The sequence below is a fragment of the Emys orbicularis genome, chromosome 5 (assembly GCF_028017835.1).
Source record: "Emys orbicularis isolate rEmyOrb1 chromosome 5, rEmyOrb1.hap1, whole genome shotgun sequence".
Lineage (NCBI taxonomy): Eukaryota > Metazoa > Chordata > Testudines > Emydidae > Emys > Emys orbicularis.
The window spans coordinates 9,941,313-9,955,992 of record NC_088687.1 but is presented as its reverse complement, the minus strand read 5'-3'; the positions used below and the strand labels follow the sequence as shown (position 1 = coordinate 9,955,992).

At 47.6% G+C, this 14,680-nt stretch overlaps 2 protein-coding genes across 2 annotated transcripts in view; both read left to right on the top strand.

Moving 5' to 3' along the window:
* The first annotated feature begins 3,570 nt into the window (after positions 1 to 3,570).
* Positions 3,571 to 9,893, top strand: SMIM19 (small integral membrane protein 19). Its single transcript, XM_065404997.1, has 3 exons — positions 3,571 to 3,734; positions 4,933 to 5,057; positions 8,367 to 9,893. Exons 1-3 carry the CDS (start codon positions 3,571 to 3,573, stop codon positions 8,429 to 8,431), a joined length of 354 nt encoding a protein of 117 aa, XP_065261069.1. The 3' UTR covers positions 8,432 to 9,893.
* A 468-nt stretch (positions 9,894 to 10,361) lies between these two features.
* SLC20A2 (solute carrier family 20 member 2) overlaps positions 10,362 to 14,680 on the top strand; it is a 68,568-nt gene continuing 64,249 nt past the window's right edge. Inside the window, exon 1 of the mRNA XM_065404660.1 lies at positions 10,362 to 10,410. The gene's annotated coding sequence lies outside the window, so the exon portion shown is untranslated. The remainder of the gene's footprint in view (positions 10,411 to 14,680) is intronic.

The following is a 14,680-nucleotide window of genomic DNA, read 5'->3' as shown; positions in this document are numbered from 1 at the left end:
TTAACTTTTCACTGAAAAGTAAACATGTGCTTACTTAAGATGAATTTAAGTGCATGCTTAAGTGTTTTCCAAAATGCGGTCCTGGATAGAGACCATGCCATAATCACCCAAGTCTCTGTCAGCTCCAGGCTGGATTACTGCCACGTATCCTACTTGGTGCAAAATGCAGCAGCCCACTGATAGCCTGATCTTGTGCCCACTGAAGTCAACAGCAAGGCTTCCATTGAGTTTAACGGAGCAGGCTCAGACAGTGGCTTAGGCTACATCTACACTACAGGGGGGGGTCGATTTAAGATACGCAAATTCAGCTACGCGAATAGCGTAGCTGAATTCGACGTATCGCAGCCGACTTACCCCGCTGTGAGGACGGCGGCAAAATCGACCTCCGCGGCTTCCCGTCGACGGCTCTTACTCCCACCTTCGCTGGTGGAGTAAGAGCGTCGATTCGGGGATCGATTGTCGCGTCCTGACGGGACGCGATAAATCGATCCCCGAGAGGTCGATTTCTACCCGCCGATTCAGGCGGGTAGTGTAGACCAGGCCTTAGTTGTGCTTTATGCCAGGACCATATTACCCCAGTGCTCCCTGTTTTCTAATTCACTTCCAGTTCTAACTGAGGCCTTGGCTACACTCGGGAATTCACAGCGCTGCTGTATGTACTCCACCTCTCCGAGGGGAGTAGCTTGCAGCGCTGCGAGCGAGCGTGCAGCACTGCAGGCTCTGATTACACTGGCGCTTTACAGCGCTGCACTCGCTGCGCTCGGGGGGGGGGTTCACACCCCTGAGCGCAGCAAGTTGCAGCGCTGTACAGCGCCAGTGTAGCCAAGGCCTTAGAGAGTGAAAGCCATTTAAGTGTTGGAATTTAGGTAGCTTTCTCTCTTAGGCTAGGTCCACACTACCCGCCTGATTCGGCGGGTAGAGATCGATCTTCTGGGATCGATTTATCGTGTCTCATCTGACGCGATAAATCGATCCCAGAAGCGCTCCCCCGTCGACTGCGGAACTCCTGCTCGCCGAGAGGAGGAAGCGCTGTCGACGGGGGAGCTTGCCTGCGCCGCGTGGACCCGCAGTAAGTAAACTTAGTTCGATCTAGGAAACGTCGACTTCAGCTACGCTATTCTCGTAGCTGACGTTGCGTTTCCTAGATCGATCCCCCACTCCAGTGTGGACCAAACCTTAGTGTTTTACTCAGGCAACTGAGATGAGTTGGGATACTCGTACTAGGAAATCTGAGCTGTGTACTCTTGCCTGTTCTTGGCGGAGGCTGTATGGCTCCAGAACCTGCTTGGTCTGATACAGCACAGGTTGGCTGACTTTCCAGGAATGCTAGAGCCTTTCTGGTCAGGCAGGCTTCTTCCAAATGGATGGGTTGAGAGCTCTCTGGCTGTCTTGCTTTGCCATGAGTCTGGGCTGCATTTCACATAGTTACTCCTGTATTGAGCTCAAGAGCTTGTATTTAGCTAAAGCATATCTTTCAGAAAGGCATCAAGTCTTGACTTGAAGATATGGAGAATCGACTACTTCCAATGGTTAATCACATCTCACCATTAACAATTTCTGCTTTATTTCTAATGTGAATTTGTCTTGCTTCAGCTTCCAGCCATTGTTTCTTGTTTTGCCTTTCTCTACTAGATTAAAGAGCCCCTTTGTACCTGGTATTTTCTCCCTATGAAGATACTTATACACTGTAATTACATCACCTGTCAATCTTTTGAATGAGCTAAACAGATTTGGTTCTTTAAGTCTCTTACTGTAAGGTATGTTCTCTAGTTCTCAAATCATTTGTGTGGCTCTTTTCTGCGCTCTCTCCAATTTTTCAACAGCTTTTTTAAAATGTGCACACCAGAACTGGACATATTTCAATATCTAGCTCCTCCCTACTCCCCATTTATATGTCCATGTATCACATTAGCTGGTTTTGCCACAGAATTGCACTGGGAGCTCATGTTGTTGCTTGTCCAGTATGACCCCTAATTTTTGTAGAATTACTGTTTTCCAGAGTTTATTCCTCCATTTTGTAAGTACGACCTTGTATTTGGTTGTACTAAAATATATCTCTGTATAATTGCCCTATCCTCATCATATTTTACCATTCCACCAATCTGTGTCATTCTGCAAATATTATTAGCAGTGATTTTATATTTACTTCCAAATAATTGATACAAGTGTTGCATAGTCAGTCCTAGAACCAATACCGATGGAACCACTCTAGAAACACACCCATTCAATGGTGATTCTCTATTGACTACTTTTTGAGATCTGTCAGTTAGTTCTTAACCCATTTAACATGTGCTTTATTGTTGTTGTATAGTTCTAATTTTTAATGAGAATGCCATGCAGTACTAAGTCAAATGCCTTACAGAAGTTTAAGTAGTTTACATCTATGCATTTACCTTTATCTATATCAACCAAACTTGTAATCTCATGAAAGAATGAAATCGGGTTTGTTTGACCAGACCTATCTTCTATTTTTTTCCTTGTGAGGTTATAATTTACTGTTTAGATAGTATTTAAAACACTATTTAAAAAACACCTAATAAAATGTAGGTTTCAAAATGCCGTAAAAAGGACACAAAAATTGCAGTGATCAATGACATAAGCTAACAGCATTACACAATGTGTATTTTACACGAGAGCACTGAAGTTAAGAAGGTTTAAATTCCATGTGAACCAATGTTAATTAAATGTTTGCTAAGTGGTAAATCCCCTCCGTGGTTACACAACACCCTAACTGCATGCTATTATGTTTCAATGAAATATAATTATGCCTCACTGCCTGGTGTTCTTTAACTCTTGTTTCCCGCGCTATGGGGTGGAGCGACTCAGTCCCATGCGGCAAAGGCCAAAATGTTTGGTTTTTATAAGGATTGGGTTTGTAATTTTTATTCTGATACAGCAAAGTCTGCTTTGTCTGATACCCTTCAGGAGTGACATTCTTGCTGGCTCACGATTTTTGGAGTTTAAGGCCCCAGGTCCTGGAGGCCTGTGATAATCATAAAAATGTTAGGCAGGAAGGACCACAAGAAAGCATGTAATGCAGCCCCCCCACGCTGAGGCAGGAGGAGCTATCCCTAGACCACCCCTCCCAGGGGTTGGTCTGGCAGGACCTGTTCTTCACAACCTCCCATAGGGACGCCCCCTCCCCAGGGCCCAGAGGTGTTTGACTGAGGTCCAGGAAAGTCAGGCGCCTAAACCCCCCTGGAAGAGCTGGGCCTGGGTGACCCGTTCCGGGGCTGAGCGAGCCTTGGGGCCGGTCTACACTGGCCACGCCAAGCGCCGCTCCCCAGAGCCAAGCGCCAGCTCCCCGGCGGCCGGAGCGGGTCTGTCCACCCGGGAGCGGCGCAACCCCGCCCCCAAGCCCGGCCTAGGCGGGGCTCACAGGCCTGGGCGGGGCCGCCGTGGATCCCGCCCACCTCCCAGTTGTTTCCAATCAGGCCAGCGCCGCCCGATAGCCCCCGCCCCCGGAAGTGACCTCTGAACCCGTGACCTCACGTCCGGCGCGCCGTGCGTTGTGTACCCGGAGAGCGGGCGCGGCTGTTCGCCCTGGTGCCGGTGCTGCCCCGGCGCTTTATGGCAGCGGCAGGCGCGGGCGGGGGCGCGGGCGCCGCGGGGCCCGGCGTCATGAGCGACAGCGGCGCCCTCGACTACTCGGTGCACGAGGCCTGGAACGAGGCTACCAACGTCTACCTGCTGGTGGTGCTGGCCAGCCTGGCGCTGCTGGTCTACGCCCGCCGGTGAGGGGCCCCCCGCCGGCCCCGCTCCTTTCCGAGAACACTGCCCCGGCCTTTCCTTCCGGCCCTGCTAAGCTGGGCCGCTCCGCTGCCGGAGTCGGGGGGGGCTGCACCCGGACACCCGGACACCCGGACACCCGGTCCTCGGGGAGTTCTGGGCCAAAACAACAGTAACATTCTGCATCATGTATTTGTCCAACAAACCCCCTGTAATCACGCCAGTTTTAATTAGCTGGGTAAATGGATTTCAGAATACCTGTCTGCAAGTATGTTATGCAACCATACAGACAACAACAGAGTCAGGAAATGGTTGCTTGACAAAGCGATTCCTGCCTAGGCATATTAATGCGGCACTTTCAGTAATAATTCATTTAGATACAATACGGAAATCTATTTCCTGCACCCCTCAAGCAGTGCAAAGTCTTTGGGGGAGCCGGGGTAATGGAGCAGCTCAGGGAGAGGAAAGGAGCCTGGGAGTAAACCTGTAGGGTTGTTGGATGTGGGTGGGAGAAGCATGGAACAGTTTTTTTAAGAGGAGGAAGGATTGTTGGGGAGCATCCACCATGTAGACCCTGGCTGACCCCTAGCCTCTCCCATTCAGTCATGCATATCTGCCCCTTTCCCCATGCGTCCCTGCAGCCCTTCCCCCTCCCTTGCAACCCCCAGCTCAATGCTGTCACCTCTCTAGCTCTCCCCCCCCCCCCCCACTAGCCCTTCTGAACCTACGTGGGCTGTAAACTGCGTGGCTGCGCAGCAGGCTCTCAAGGGCCACACAGGCAGGTGAGGAGAGGCGCCCCTCCCCCAGCCCAGGCCCGCCAGAGCTGCTGGGGAGAGGAACCCCTCACCCGGTCCTGAGCTGCTGCGGCAAGAGAGGGCTGGGAGGGAGTACTCTCTCCCCACTGCAGCCCCAGGGCAGTTTGCACCCCAAACCCCTCATCCCTGGCCCCACCCTAGAGCCTGCACCCCAACCCTCTGCTCCAGCCCTGAGTCCCCTCCCCCTGCATCCTAACCCTCTGCCCCAGTCCTGAGCCCCTTACCACACTATGAACCCCTCTGCCCCATTCCCACCACATGAAATTTGTTGTGCTCAAGGTAGTTTTTTAATACTTAGCTTGTAAATAAAGACCCGGGAAGATACTCTTTTTTAAATACTTGGAAATGTTGTGTTGCAGGTTATTTAATATTCCTTTCTATATTTTAGGAATAAAAGGAAGATCATGCGAATATTCACAGTGCCTCCTACAGCAGAGGCACCGTCAGAGCCAAACTTTTATGACAGTATGAAAAAAATCCGCTTACGACAACAATTAGAGATGTATTCTCTCGGTAAGATTGTGCTCTCACCTCTGCGATGTTCAGATTCCTGAACAGTCAAAGAAAGATGCATGTTTTAAAATAAGAGTAAATATTTGGACACTGTAGCTCTTTGTATCACAAGTAGAACAAAATCTTACACTGAGGGCGCCCTGAGCTATTTTGTGCAAGGTTCTACGTTGTCGGAAACTAACAATTATGGAAAATCTAAGGGCCTAGTTCTGTCCTCACACGTGCAACTCTCATGTAAGGCTCTGATCCTGAAATATGGTAACTTCAATAGGGCTCTATGCAAATTCACCATGTGCAGCACATTGCAGAATCAGGCCCCTACTGTATGGGTATTTTAGTTGTCAACAATGAATCTAATATGGCAACTAGAAATAGCTCTTAAGGCCAGAAGGGACCATTATGATCGTCTAGTCTGACCTCCAAATACTAACGTGCAGCAGAAGTATTTATAACTGCAAAGAGCTCAAGGTGGGATTTTCATAGGCTCTCAGCATTGGCCTAACTTTGCTTCCATGGAAGTTTTATTATTGTATGTGTATTATTTATGTGTACCAACAGTTCCCAATTCTTTATTACAATACCAACTGTATCTGGTTTTGGGCAACTCTTCATTGGCATGTAGCTGTCAGAGCTGCACCAGCCACCCCCACATTGGCATAGGAGGCAGTGTGGCAGAGCAGAGCTCCAAGGCCCATCTCAGGCACACCCTCAGAATCAGTGAGCCTCAACAAGCTCCCTGATGGCATCCCCCCACCCCAATGAACAATAACCATACACAGTTGTGGAAGGGTAGATGACCAAGAAAAATCTAGTGTTTTTGAGTCCTGGTGTCTAAAAGGTGGTTTCAATTCTAAAATCAGGCCACCATCTAATCTATGAATGAGCATGGAAGGACAGGATCACATCTCCCATATCCTACTGTCCTGGTGTGGGAATTTTTAGTGTCCCACAAACTAAGAACACAAGAATGGCCATAGTAGGTCAGACCAATGGCCCATCTAGCCCAGTATCCTGTGGCCAATACCAGATGCTTCAGAGGAAATGAACAGACCAGGGCAGTTATCGAGTGATCCATCCCTTGTTATTAACTCCCAGCTTCTGGCAGTTAGAGGCTTAGGATACCCAGAGCATGTGGTTGCAACCCTGATCATCTTGGCTAATGGCCATTGATGGGCCTACGTATCCTGAGTTACTTTCTTGGCAAGGAACAGCATGATTGCAGACTGGCTTAACTGATCTTTGTGGAGAACTCACTCACTCATAGATGGCTCCTAAACTGAGTGGGTGGGTCAGTATCTGTCATGTTCTCTGGTTAATGGGTTCCTATGCTCCTCTGAGTACTTACCTTTTAGAAGTTCTTGTTTTATGAGGAAAGGATTCGGTTTCTAGAAAACTCTTCAGCACTTTCTGGTGGTGGTATACCTTTACTTACATACTGCAGGGTTGATACTGCTCCCCTTCCTTCCCCCACTTAGCTGGAGAATGATGGGCTATTTCCACAGTAGATGTGGGATATTTATGATGATGGTTCTAGGAGTGGTTTATGTACTCCAAATTGGTGCTGGAAAACTGCAATTGGCAGTTTTAACTTTTTTGTTCATTGATCCTTTGGGTGCTATTTTTCGCTTTCTGTGGAGACCTCTTTGAACTTTGTAGCCTCCAAGAGGGGGATTATTTTACAACTGTTGCTATAGGTGGGGTGGGTGGAATTCTTTTCATAAGGTACAAGTTGTAATAGATCCTTGTCACCTTCCAGCTGCTTTCCCTGCAGAGTTGGAGATATGTTGATACTCCAAACTTCCATGGCAGCTAGAAGCGTCAGGGAGCCCACTACACTGGGAGCTAGCATCCTTCAAAACTCTTCAGGTATGGGAGTTTTCAGCTGGTTTTAGACTGGAAGCACAAAACCCAAATGTATGCATCTATTACAGTGTATACCTTCTGAAAAGGATTGTTAGAAGAAAGTAAGTTTCTTTTAGGTTCTTCTCACCAGGCCCACAATGGCCATATAGCGCTTATGCATTAATTTATATTTTTAAATACCATCTACAATAATAAAATATACCATATGTATGCAAGAGTATAGCTAGAGTTGCTGGGGGAACCATAACTTTGCATTGTTTCCTTACAACTTCTAAGTATATATAAATTAGCAGCATAGGTTTTGCCAGGACTGTCTCAGTGGGTCAGTGGCAGTAAGTCTGAGCAATGTCATCGCAGGAGGCGGTCCCTGAAAGGCGTATCCATTTGGGGAGAAGTCTTAGGGGAGAAATTTGACTAAAGGTATTGAGCCATTGTGGATCTGCACTCACCTATTGGAGTAGTTCAGAAGCAGCCTTCATCCTGCATTCTGCTGTGTACAGCTGATGCTAACTTCTGCTTTCAAATCACTGCCAAATTATGTGACTTCTGCTCACTGACAACTGGATACCTCAGCAGAGTGGAATAGATACAGTTTCTTACCACTATGAGTTTTGCTAGTACTTTCATTGCCTTTGAAGATATAGAGGTAATTGTTTAGAAAAATGTAGGGAGATCCTCTCCCCTTTTTGTCCACATTTCTGACTGAAAGATTTCAGGATGTATCCCAGATGTTTCCCTTCCCATCTAGGGTGACAACTCTCCTTTCCATCTCCCCTGTCTTTCATTAGGATGTCTTAAGTCTACCCTCTGGGTTTCCAGAACATGTGAGCTGGATTGAGTGCCCAACTCTCCCACCCCTTCTGAAGTTATGAGCTGTCTTTATAAATAGTTTATCTCAGGCTGAGATACTTTGCTTCATGGTCACAATTGGCATATTAGAAGCTGCTTAAATCAAGTTTATTACCCAGGTAGTTTCCACTGGGTAATAAACTTGGCTAATCCTTTTTTTCTTAGCAGTCTCTAGAGTTTTTTAGTCACAGAGAGTGGGACTATATTCTAACTAATTAGAATCTTTTACAAGTTGTAATAGATTCATTCATGCCCACACAACCTTCCCAGCAGTGTTGTATATATATTTGCATCCTTTACTGTTGTCTTCAATTAAAAAATAACAAATGGTGGCATTAAGGGTTGTTACACCCTGTCAGTTTAAGTAGAACATAACATCTGATTTTTGTTGAGTAGTTACTGCCTCTAAATTTAATGAATTGGAAATTTTGTGAAATCAGTGGTTTTCCCTCAATGAAACATTTATTTAAATTACAGACCAAGACTGGTCTCATACCAGAGCTACTTTTCCTATTAAACCCACCTTCCCAGTGATCACCATGCCTTTATGGAGTATAAGGGATTACATAATTTAATTATGTTTTAACTCTTTTTCAGCAAGGAAGTATGACCAGCAGCCGCCACCGAAACAGACTGACAGCGTACAGCTCTCAATGGAATGAAGTCTCAAATTGTGGGAACTCAAGCAATTTTTACAGTGCTGATAATGACAGGAGAGTTGGTATGGAGTCATTTTCAAAGGAACTTTAATGGCGTATGTTTTTAAAAAAACCCTCTCCTAAAAATATATTTCTTGGAAACTTTTCTTTGGGCCTGTTTAGGTACTTACTGAACATCTGTTGATTCTTTAAAAATGAAAGCACCTAATACATTCCAGTTTTGCTCAAAGAAACACTTGAGGGAAGATGGCTGTAGTCCATACTAAAGAGATGTTCAAAATGTTCCAGTGGTTTCCACTGTTGCCAATACTTTGGTGATCAGCTCCTTTGCTGAACAGAGGTATTTTTGCAACATGGCAATAGAGGACATTGGGGTTATTGCGTAAGTTTCTACGGTGTGTCTCCTCTGAGGATGGTTTCTTAGGGGAACACATGGAAAAGTCATGCAGTGCCTACGTGCCTGAACGTTGCCAAGTTTTATGTCTCATTTGAACACCATTGGCTTCTGCTGTCAGGGACCACAGAACAGAACATTTACAATACATGTAATTGTGCTGCTGTAAATTCACAGCTGAAGTGAATAGCTCTTGAACACCAGAAATGTATATCATTGGCCTTATTGGAGGAAAAAAATGAAATTTTCATCTGTACAGAGAGCATAATTATAGTACTGTACTTTCCATGCTGAAGCTTTAATGAAAGCTAAGATCAGGAGGGTAGTACATAAGTCTTGTTTGCTAAAGGACTGTATATTGTAATGCTGTAGCGAAGATTATTAAAATTAGAGAGGACTCCAATAAACCAGCCAGCTAAGTGAGGTCTCTCCCTGGCTAGCTGGAGCACTTGATTGCCTGTTCTTTTCATTCCCTCTGAAGCACCTGGGATTGGCCACTGTTGGAAGATGGACTATTGGTCTGATCCAGTATGGCCATTATGTCCTCCCCCAGTCCCAGGGGCAATTATCAGCCAGTGCAAACTGGTGAGTCTCTTAAAATCAGATTAGGACAGAAAATCTGACTTGTATCCTTTAAAATGCCACAGTAGAGCTGTGCAGATGGAGAAATAATACATATGGAGCAACAGAGGAAGGAAATGCTGATTCTGACAGGAAAAATGCAGCCTAATACATCTGTAAAATAATATTCAGTGGGAGGGGAAGTTAAACTTGTAAACATGTTGGATATCAGAGAAATTAGAGATTGAAGAAACCTATTAGGTTATTTATATCTGTCCTTCTGCTAGTGAAGGATTGTATTTATACTAAAGTTTCTACTTGTAAATTTCAAGTGGTGGATCTTCCTTTGGAAGATTAATCAATAGTAGATCTCAAGTTGGGAAGTTGCTCCTGATTTTCAGCCTTAATTTCCCCTTCTTAAAGTACTCTTGGGTATGTGAGATGCTGTTTGTTGTATTGTATTTTAATTTGTTTAATGGCATTTAATAGTAAAATACATATTGAACTGAAGAGCTTTTCTGAGACATTTTCTTGGCTACAGTGGGCGGGCGGGGGGGGACGGGACACACGAGCCTGGCGTTTCCATGCGGCTCCCGAGACACACTGAAGCGAGGGACGCGTACTTGCCCCCCGGTGACCAGAGCAGATCTCCACGATCGCGGTGGACGAGTGAGGAAAGAGCTCCAGGCCCTGGCAGATCCAAACCTTCCCCGCGGCATCCGGGAGTGCCCTGCTGTGACGCCGCGCAGCGGGGAAGGGGGGCGAGAGGGGTCAGTCCGGGGAGGGCGAAAAGGAAACGTCCCCGCGGGGGAGGGAGCGGTCTCCCCAGGCCCGCGCGGCGGCCGCGGCATCGCTAGCAGGCGCGCGCACTCCTCGGCCACTGGGCCCCGTCGGTGGCCCCCAGAAGTGACGCTGGGCCCGCGTCCTCACGTCCCTCCGCGCTTCCGTATCCGGGTCGCGCGCGCTGCGGGCGGCCGCTGTCCCTGCGCCGAGCGCGAGGCTGAGGCTGCAAGGCGCCGGCTGGGCGGTAAGTAGGAGCTGCCGCGCGCGCGGCCCAGCCCCTCCCCCCCGGTGTGTGTCCGGCCCTGGGCCGAGGAACGCCCCGAGCCCGCGCGTCCCGCGGGCGGGGTTGGAATCAGGCTCCCTGGGCGGGGGTTACCGCCGCTCCTCAGCCGGTGCCCGCTAGGCTATGGGGAGCGATGGGCTGCCCCAGCCCGGCCCTCACGGGGCGGCGGGGCCCCGCCTGGCGCCACAACCCCCCCTCAGATCCCCCGGCGCCAGGCCCCTGCCGGGCCAGCCCCCGCCCGTGGCGAGAGCAGGAGGCTGAGGGGGGTGGGGTGCGTGGTAGGGAGCGAAGGAGACCCGCCGTAGGGGGGGGGGGTGCGGGGGCACCCCCAGGGACAAGGCCCCAGTGCACTAGCTGGGTTATGCGCCAGCTCCCCGGCCAAGACAACGTGCCCCGGGGCCGGGGGCCGGGCTTGCCCCGGAGCGAGAGCGGGTGTTTGAAGACGCACTTGCAGCCGAGCAACCCGAGGGCGCGTTTCCCTCCCAGGCCGGCCGTGTTCAGACACGCGAGCCCCGGCGAACGCAGCTCGCCGCAGGGACTCCACGCGGGCCCGAGAGCCGAGACACACTTCCCCGGAGCGTGCTCGGGGCGGGAGTGTCCCAGACGCAGGCGCTGGGTCACTAACCTTTAGAGCTTTGCTTTTCTTTCCTTTAAAGTGAAGAATGTAGTTAAAAAAATGCATGCAGGCAGAATTAGGGAAACGAAACATTTTACCCTGAGGATGGAGGCGATTCACTTTAGGGCAGGTCTGCGGGACAAAGATAGGTCAGCCCAAGTACATCGCTCAGGGCTGTGAAACACTTCCTGCCCTGTGTAAGCCAGTAGAGAGAAGAATTCTTTTGATCGCTCGCAGGGGTGGGCAAACTTTTTAGCCCGAGGGCCACATCTGGGAATAGAAATTGTAGGGTGGGCTGTGAATGCTGGCAAAATGGGTGGGGGGGGCTGAGGGGTGTGGTTGGGGAAGCGGGCTCTGGGGTGGGGCTGGGGATGAGGAGTTTGGGGTGTAGGACAGTGCTCTGGGCTGGGACCGAGGGGTTTGGAGGGCCGGAGGGGGATCAGGGCTGGGGCAGAGGTTGGGGTACAGGTTGCAGCTGGGGGTGCGGGCTCTGGCGTGGGGCTGGGGATGAGAGGTTTGGGGTGCAGGAGGGTGCTCTGGGCTGGGATCAAGGGGTTCAGAGGGCAGGAGGGGGAACAGGGCTGGGGCAGAGGGTTGGGGTGTGGGGAGAGGCTCTGGGGTGAAGGCTCCGGGCGGTGCTTACCTCAGACAGCTCCGGGAAGCAGCAGCATGTCCCTTCTCCGGCTCCTGCGCGGAGGCGCGGCCAGGCAGCTCCGCACGCTGCCCCATCTGCAGGCACCACCTGTGCAGCTCCCACTGGAGCACTGGAGGGGGCCATTGGAGTGCATAAGAGCCAGAGTGGGGCCATGTCACTGCTTCTGGGACCCGCATGGAGCGCTCCCCGACCCTGCTTCCCAGCTGGAGTGCCGGAGCGGGGCTATGCGGCTGCTTCTGGGAGCCGTGTGGAGTGGCCCCGACCCGGCTCCCTGGCTGCAGCGCCAGCAAGCCCCAGACCCCGCTCCGCAGCGGGAGCTTGAGGGCGGGCTTCAAACGGGCCATAGTTTGCCCACCCCTGATCTATCACCTCTCCATTTCTATAGTAAATGATCTAACCCCTTCCATTGCTATAGTAAATGTCTATGCTACAGCGGCACAGCTGCAGGGTTTCTCGTGTAGATTTACCCTTAGTCCATGTGACACCAATAGAAAAGAACAAATGCAAGTAAAATATAAATGGAAATTAGGAGGACTAAGAGGAAGCTTGAAGGGCAAAGATCCAAAGAGATACAAACAAATAAGAAATTATTTAATAAGCAAGAGCGTCTAGAAGCAAGAAGCCTTTGAGAATTGTTATGTTCGTGAACTACCAAAGAGTAAAGGGAACAATTAAGAGGAAATGGATATTGTGGAAAACTAATGATTCTTTGCATCAGGCTTCATCGCAGACTTACCCCAGACCTATGATTTTTAGGCATTAAAGCTGAGATACTGTCAGAGACTGACATGTCAAAAGAGGAGATACTGGAAAAATAGCAACAAGTTACTAGGACTGGATGATATGTACTCAATAGTTCTGAAGGAATTTAAGAATAAAGTGCTTAGCTATTAACGAAAATGTGCAATCTCATTAAAATCAGTCCCTGTATCAGAAGACTGGAGGGGTAGGAAACGCTGTCTCTATCTAAAACAAATCTAGGGACGATCACAAGAATTAAAATTTCTTTAATGGACAGTTCATTCCATAATTTTCCAATTCGGGGATTCTTGCGCCTTCCTTTGCAGTATCTGATACTATGAGGCAGGATATCAATCTGACCCATTATTTACAGTTCTTGTGTTTGTAAAATGGTGCTCAAAGCGACCTGCACTTTATAAGTCTTTGGCTAAATCAGTGTGTAGTGTGATTGACTGTGCATAGACCTTGTCTGCCTTCACACTGAATCTGTGTTAGTAAGAACCGGCTATCCACTAGTTCGGGCATTCCCAAACAGGTGTGTGTATACCATTGGTGGTATGTGAATTTGATGTTCTATCAGCTCACTTCACAACAATTTTTAAGAAGGTAGTATATGAACCAATAAAGTTTGGGAACAGCTGCTAGTTGATTACCATGGCTTTATAATACAGTTTATGGAAATATGGCAGTCTTGATATAACTTTTTAAATATAATCTTACTAGAAACTTAAATCTCATTTAAAATATTGTACCTATTAGTATTACTAGTAAAATGTCCATTACCGTAACTGAAATAAATTAGAGGAAAATATTTTTTTCCACTTTGTACACTCTTATTTCCCATGAAGTCTGTCAATTTCTCCTGTTTTGGGTTTTTCCACATAACAGGAGATGCAAGTTTTAAATAATCAAAAACGTTGTTGGGAGGGTTTTTTTTCTTGGGTTTTTTTGGGGGGGGGGGGGGGAGAGAAGGGTTGCCAGGGAGCATGGGCAGAGCAGAGTTAACCAAAATGCTTTTTGCTTTTTGTGAAATTGACTAGTTTCAATTTGTCCCTTTAAAGATGGCTCTTGCAAAGTCCCTAGTTCCAGCATCAGTGTGGACAGGCTAGTAGAGAAGTTGCTTTCTTTCCTAGTTGGGGAAAAGGGACAAAGAGATGCATTGGTTCCTGTGTGGGAAGGGATTGAGAAATGTGGGCTTGCAAAATTAATGTAGTGGAAACAACCAAAATGACAATCCTTTAGTTGGTAGTAATGTTACATGGGCAGGCAATAGTTAAGTGTCCAACATACTGTGTACAATACAGTAAATGAATCCAAATACTGTATGTATCCACTGGGTCCATGGATGGTTCTTTTTAAATACCCTTCCAGAAGATGACTCAACTTCACACAAGCAGAGAGTTCTGAATATTCCTTTTCTGTACAATACATATCTCACAATAATGGAAATTGGAAAAGGTCCTGATGGTTCATGACTGGATTTCAGAAGTTTCACACTGTCATCAGTGAAAAGAACTGGCTTACAGACTGAGAAATAAGATGTTGAATCCTTGAGTAAATACTTCCATTTTTTGTATTTGTTTAAAATTATAAAAAATACTGTTTGGAAAACTGGTACGCACTAGTCTGTAAAATGGAAGTGCGGCTATGTCTGTCAACTATCTCTAATACTCCTTGTTTATTCGTTAAATAAAACATTTAAAAAAATCTTTCCAATTTACTAATCAAAATTATCTTTCTATGTACAGTAGCTAAGAATTTTCCAGGTTTCTGCTAAACCGGGCTGGAAGCAATTGTGAAATGTTCAGAAATTCTGAAATAGTATGAAGCTGTGTTTGTTTTCATGGAATCAGGGTACAGATATTAAAGGAGATTAGGTTTAGTTCTTATGACCTTTACTTTGAAGAGCCAAGATAGTTTGGTTATTTTAAGATGGAGCAAGAAGAGAGAAATCTTGTTGTCCAGAATACATATATTTTACAGTAAAGAAATCACTACTTGTAGTGGCTTGTGAAGAATGGTGCTTGAACCATGAATGAGAGAGAAGTGGTGTGATGAAGTGGGAATGTTCTTGATGTGTTCTTTGAATACTGAGTGGGGAGTATTCACCTGGGAAGGTTGCAGAGGAGTTTTGCTGGGACTGTCTGCATGGGGGATGGGAGACTTTCCTTGAGGGAAGTTACCTGAGCATGTAACATGAGAACCCAGGAAAGGGGTTG

Excerpts from the sequence above, each read along its gene's own strand:
- SMIM19 (XM_065404997.1), top strand. The coding sequence starts at position 3,571 with ATGGCAGCGGCAGGCGCGGGCGGGGGCGCGGGCGCCGCGGGGCCCGGC. Across the intron at positions 3,735-4,932 it reads CTGCTGGTCTACGCCCGCCG|GAATAAAAGGAAGATCATGC; the intron begins GTGAGGGGCCCC and ends TCTATATTTTAG. Across the intron at positions 5,058-8,366 it reads ATTAGAGATGTATTCTCTCG|CAAGGAAGTATGACCAGCAG; the intron begins GTAAGATTGTGC and ends ACTCTTTTTCAG.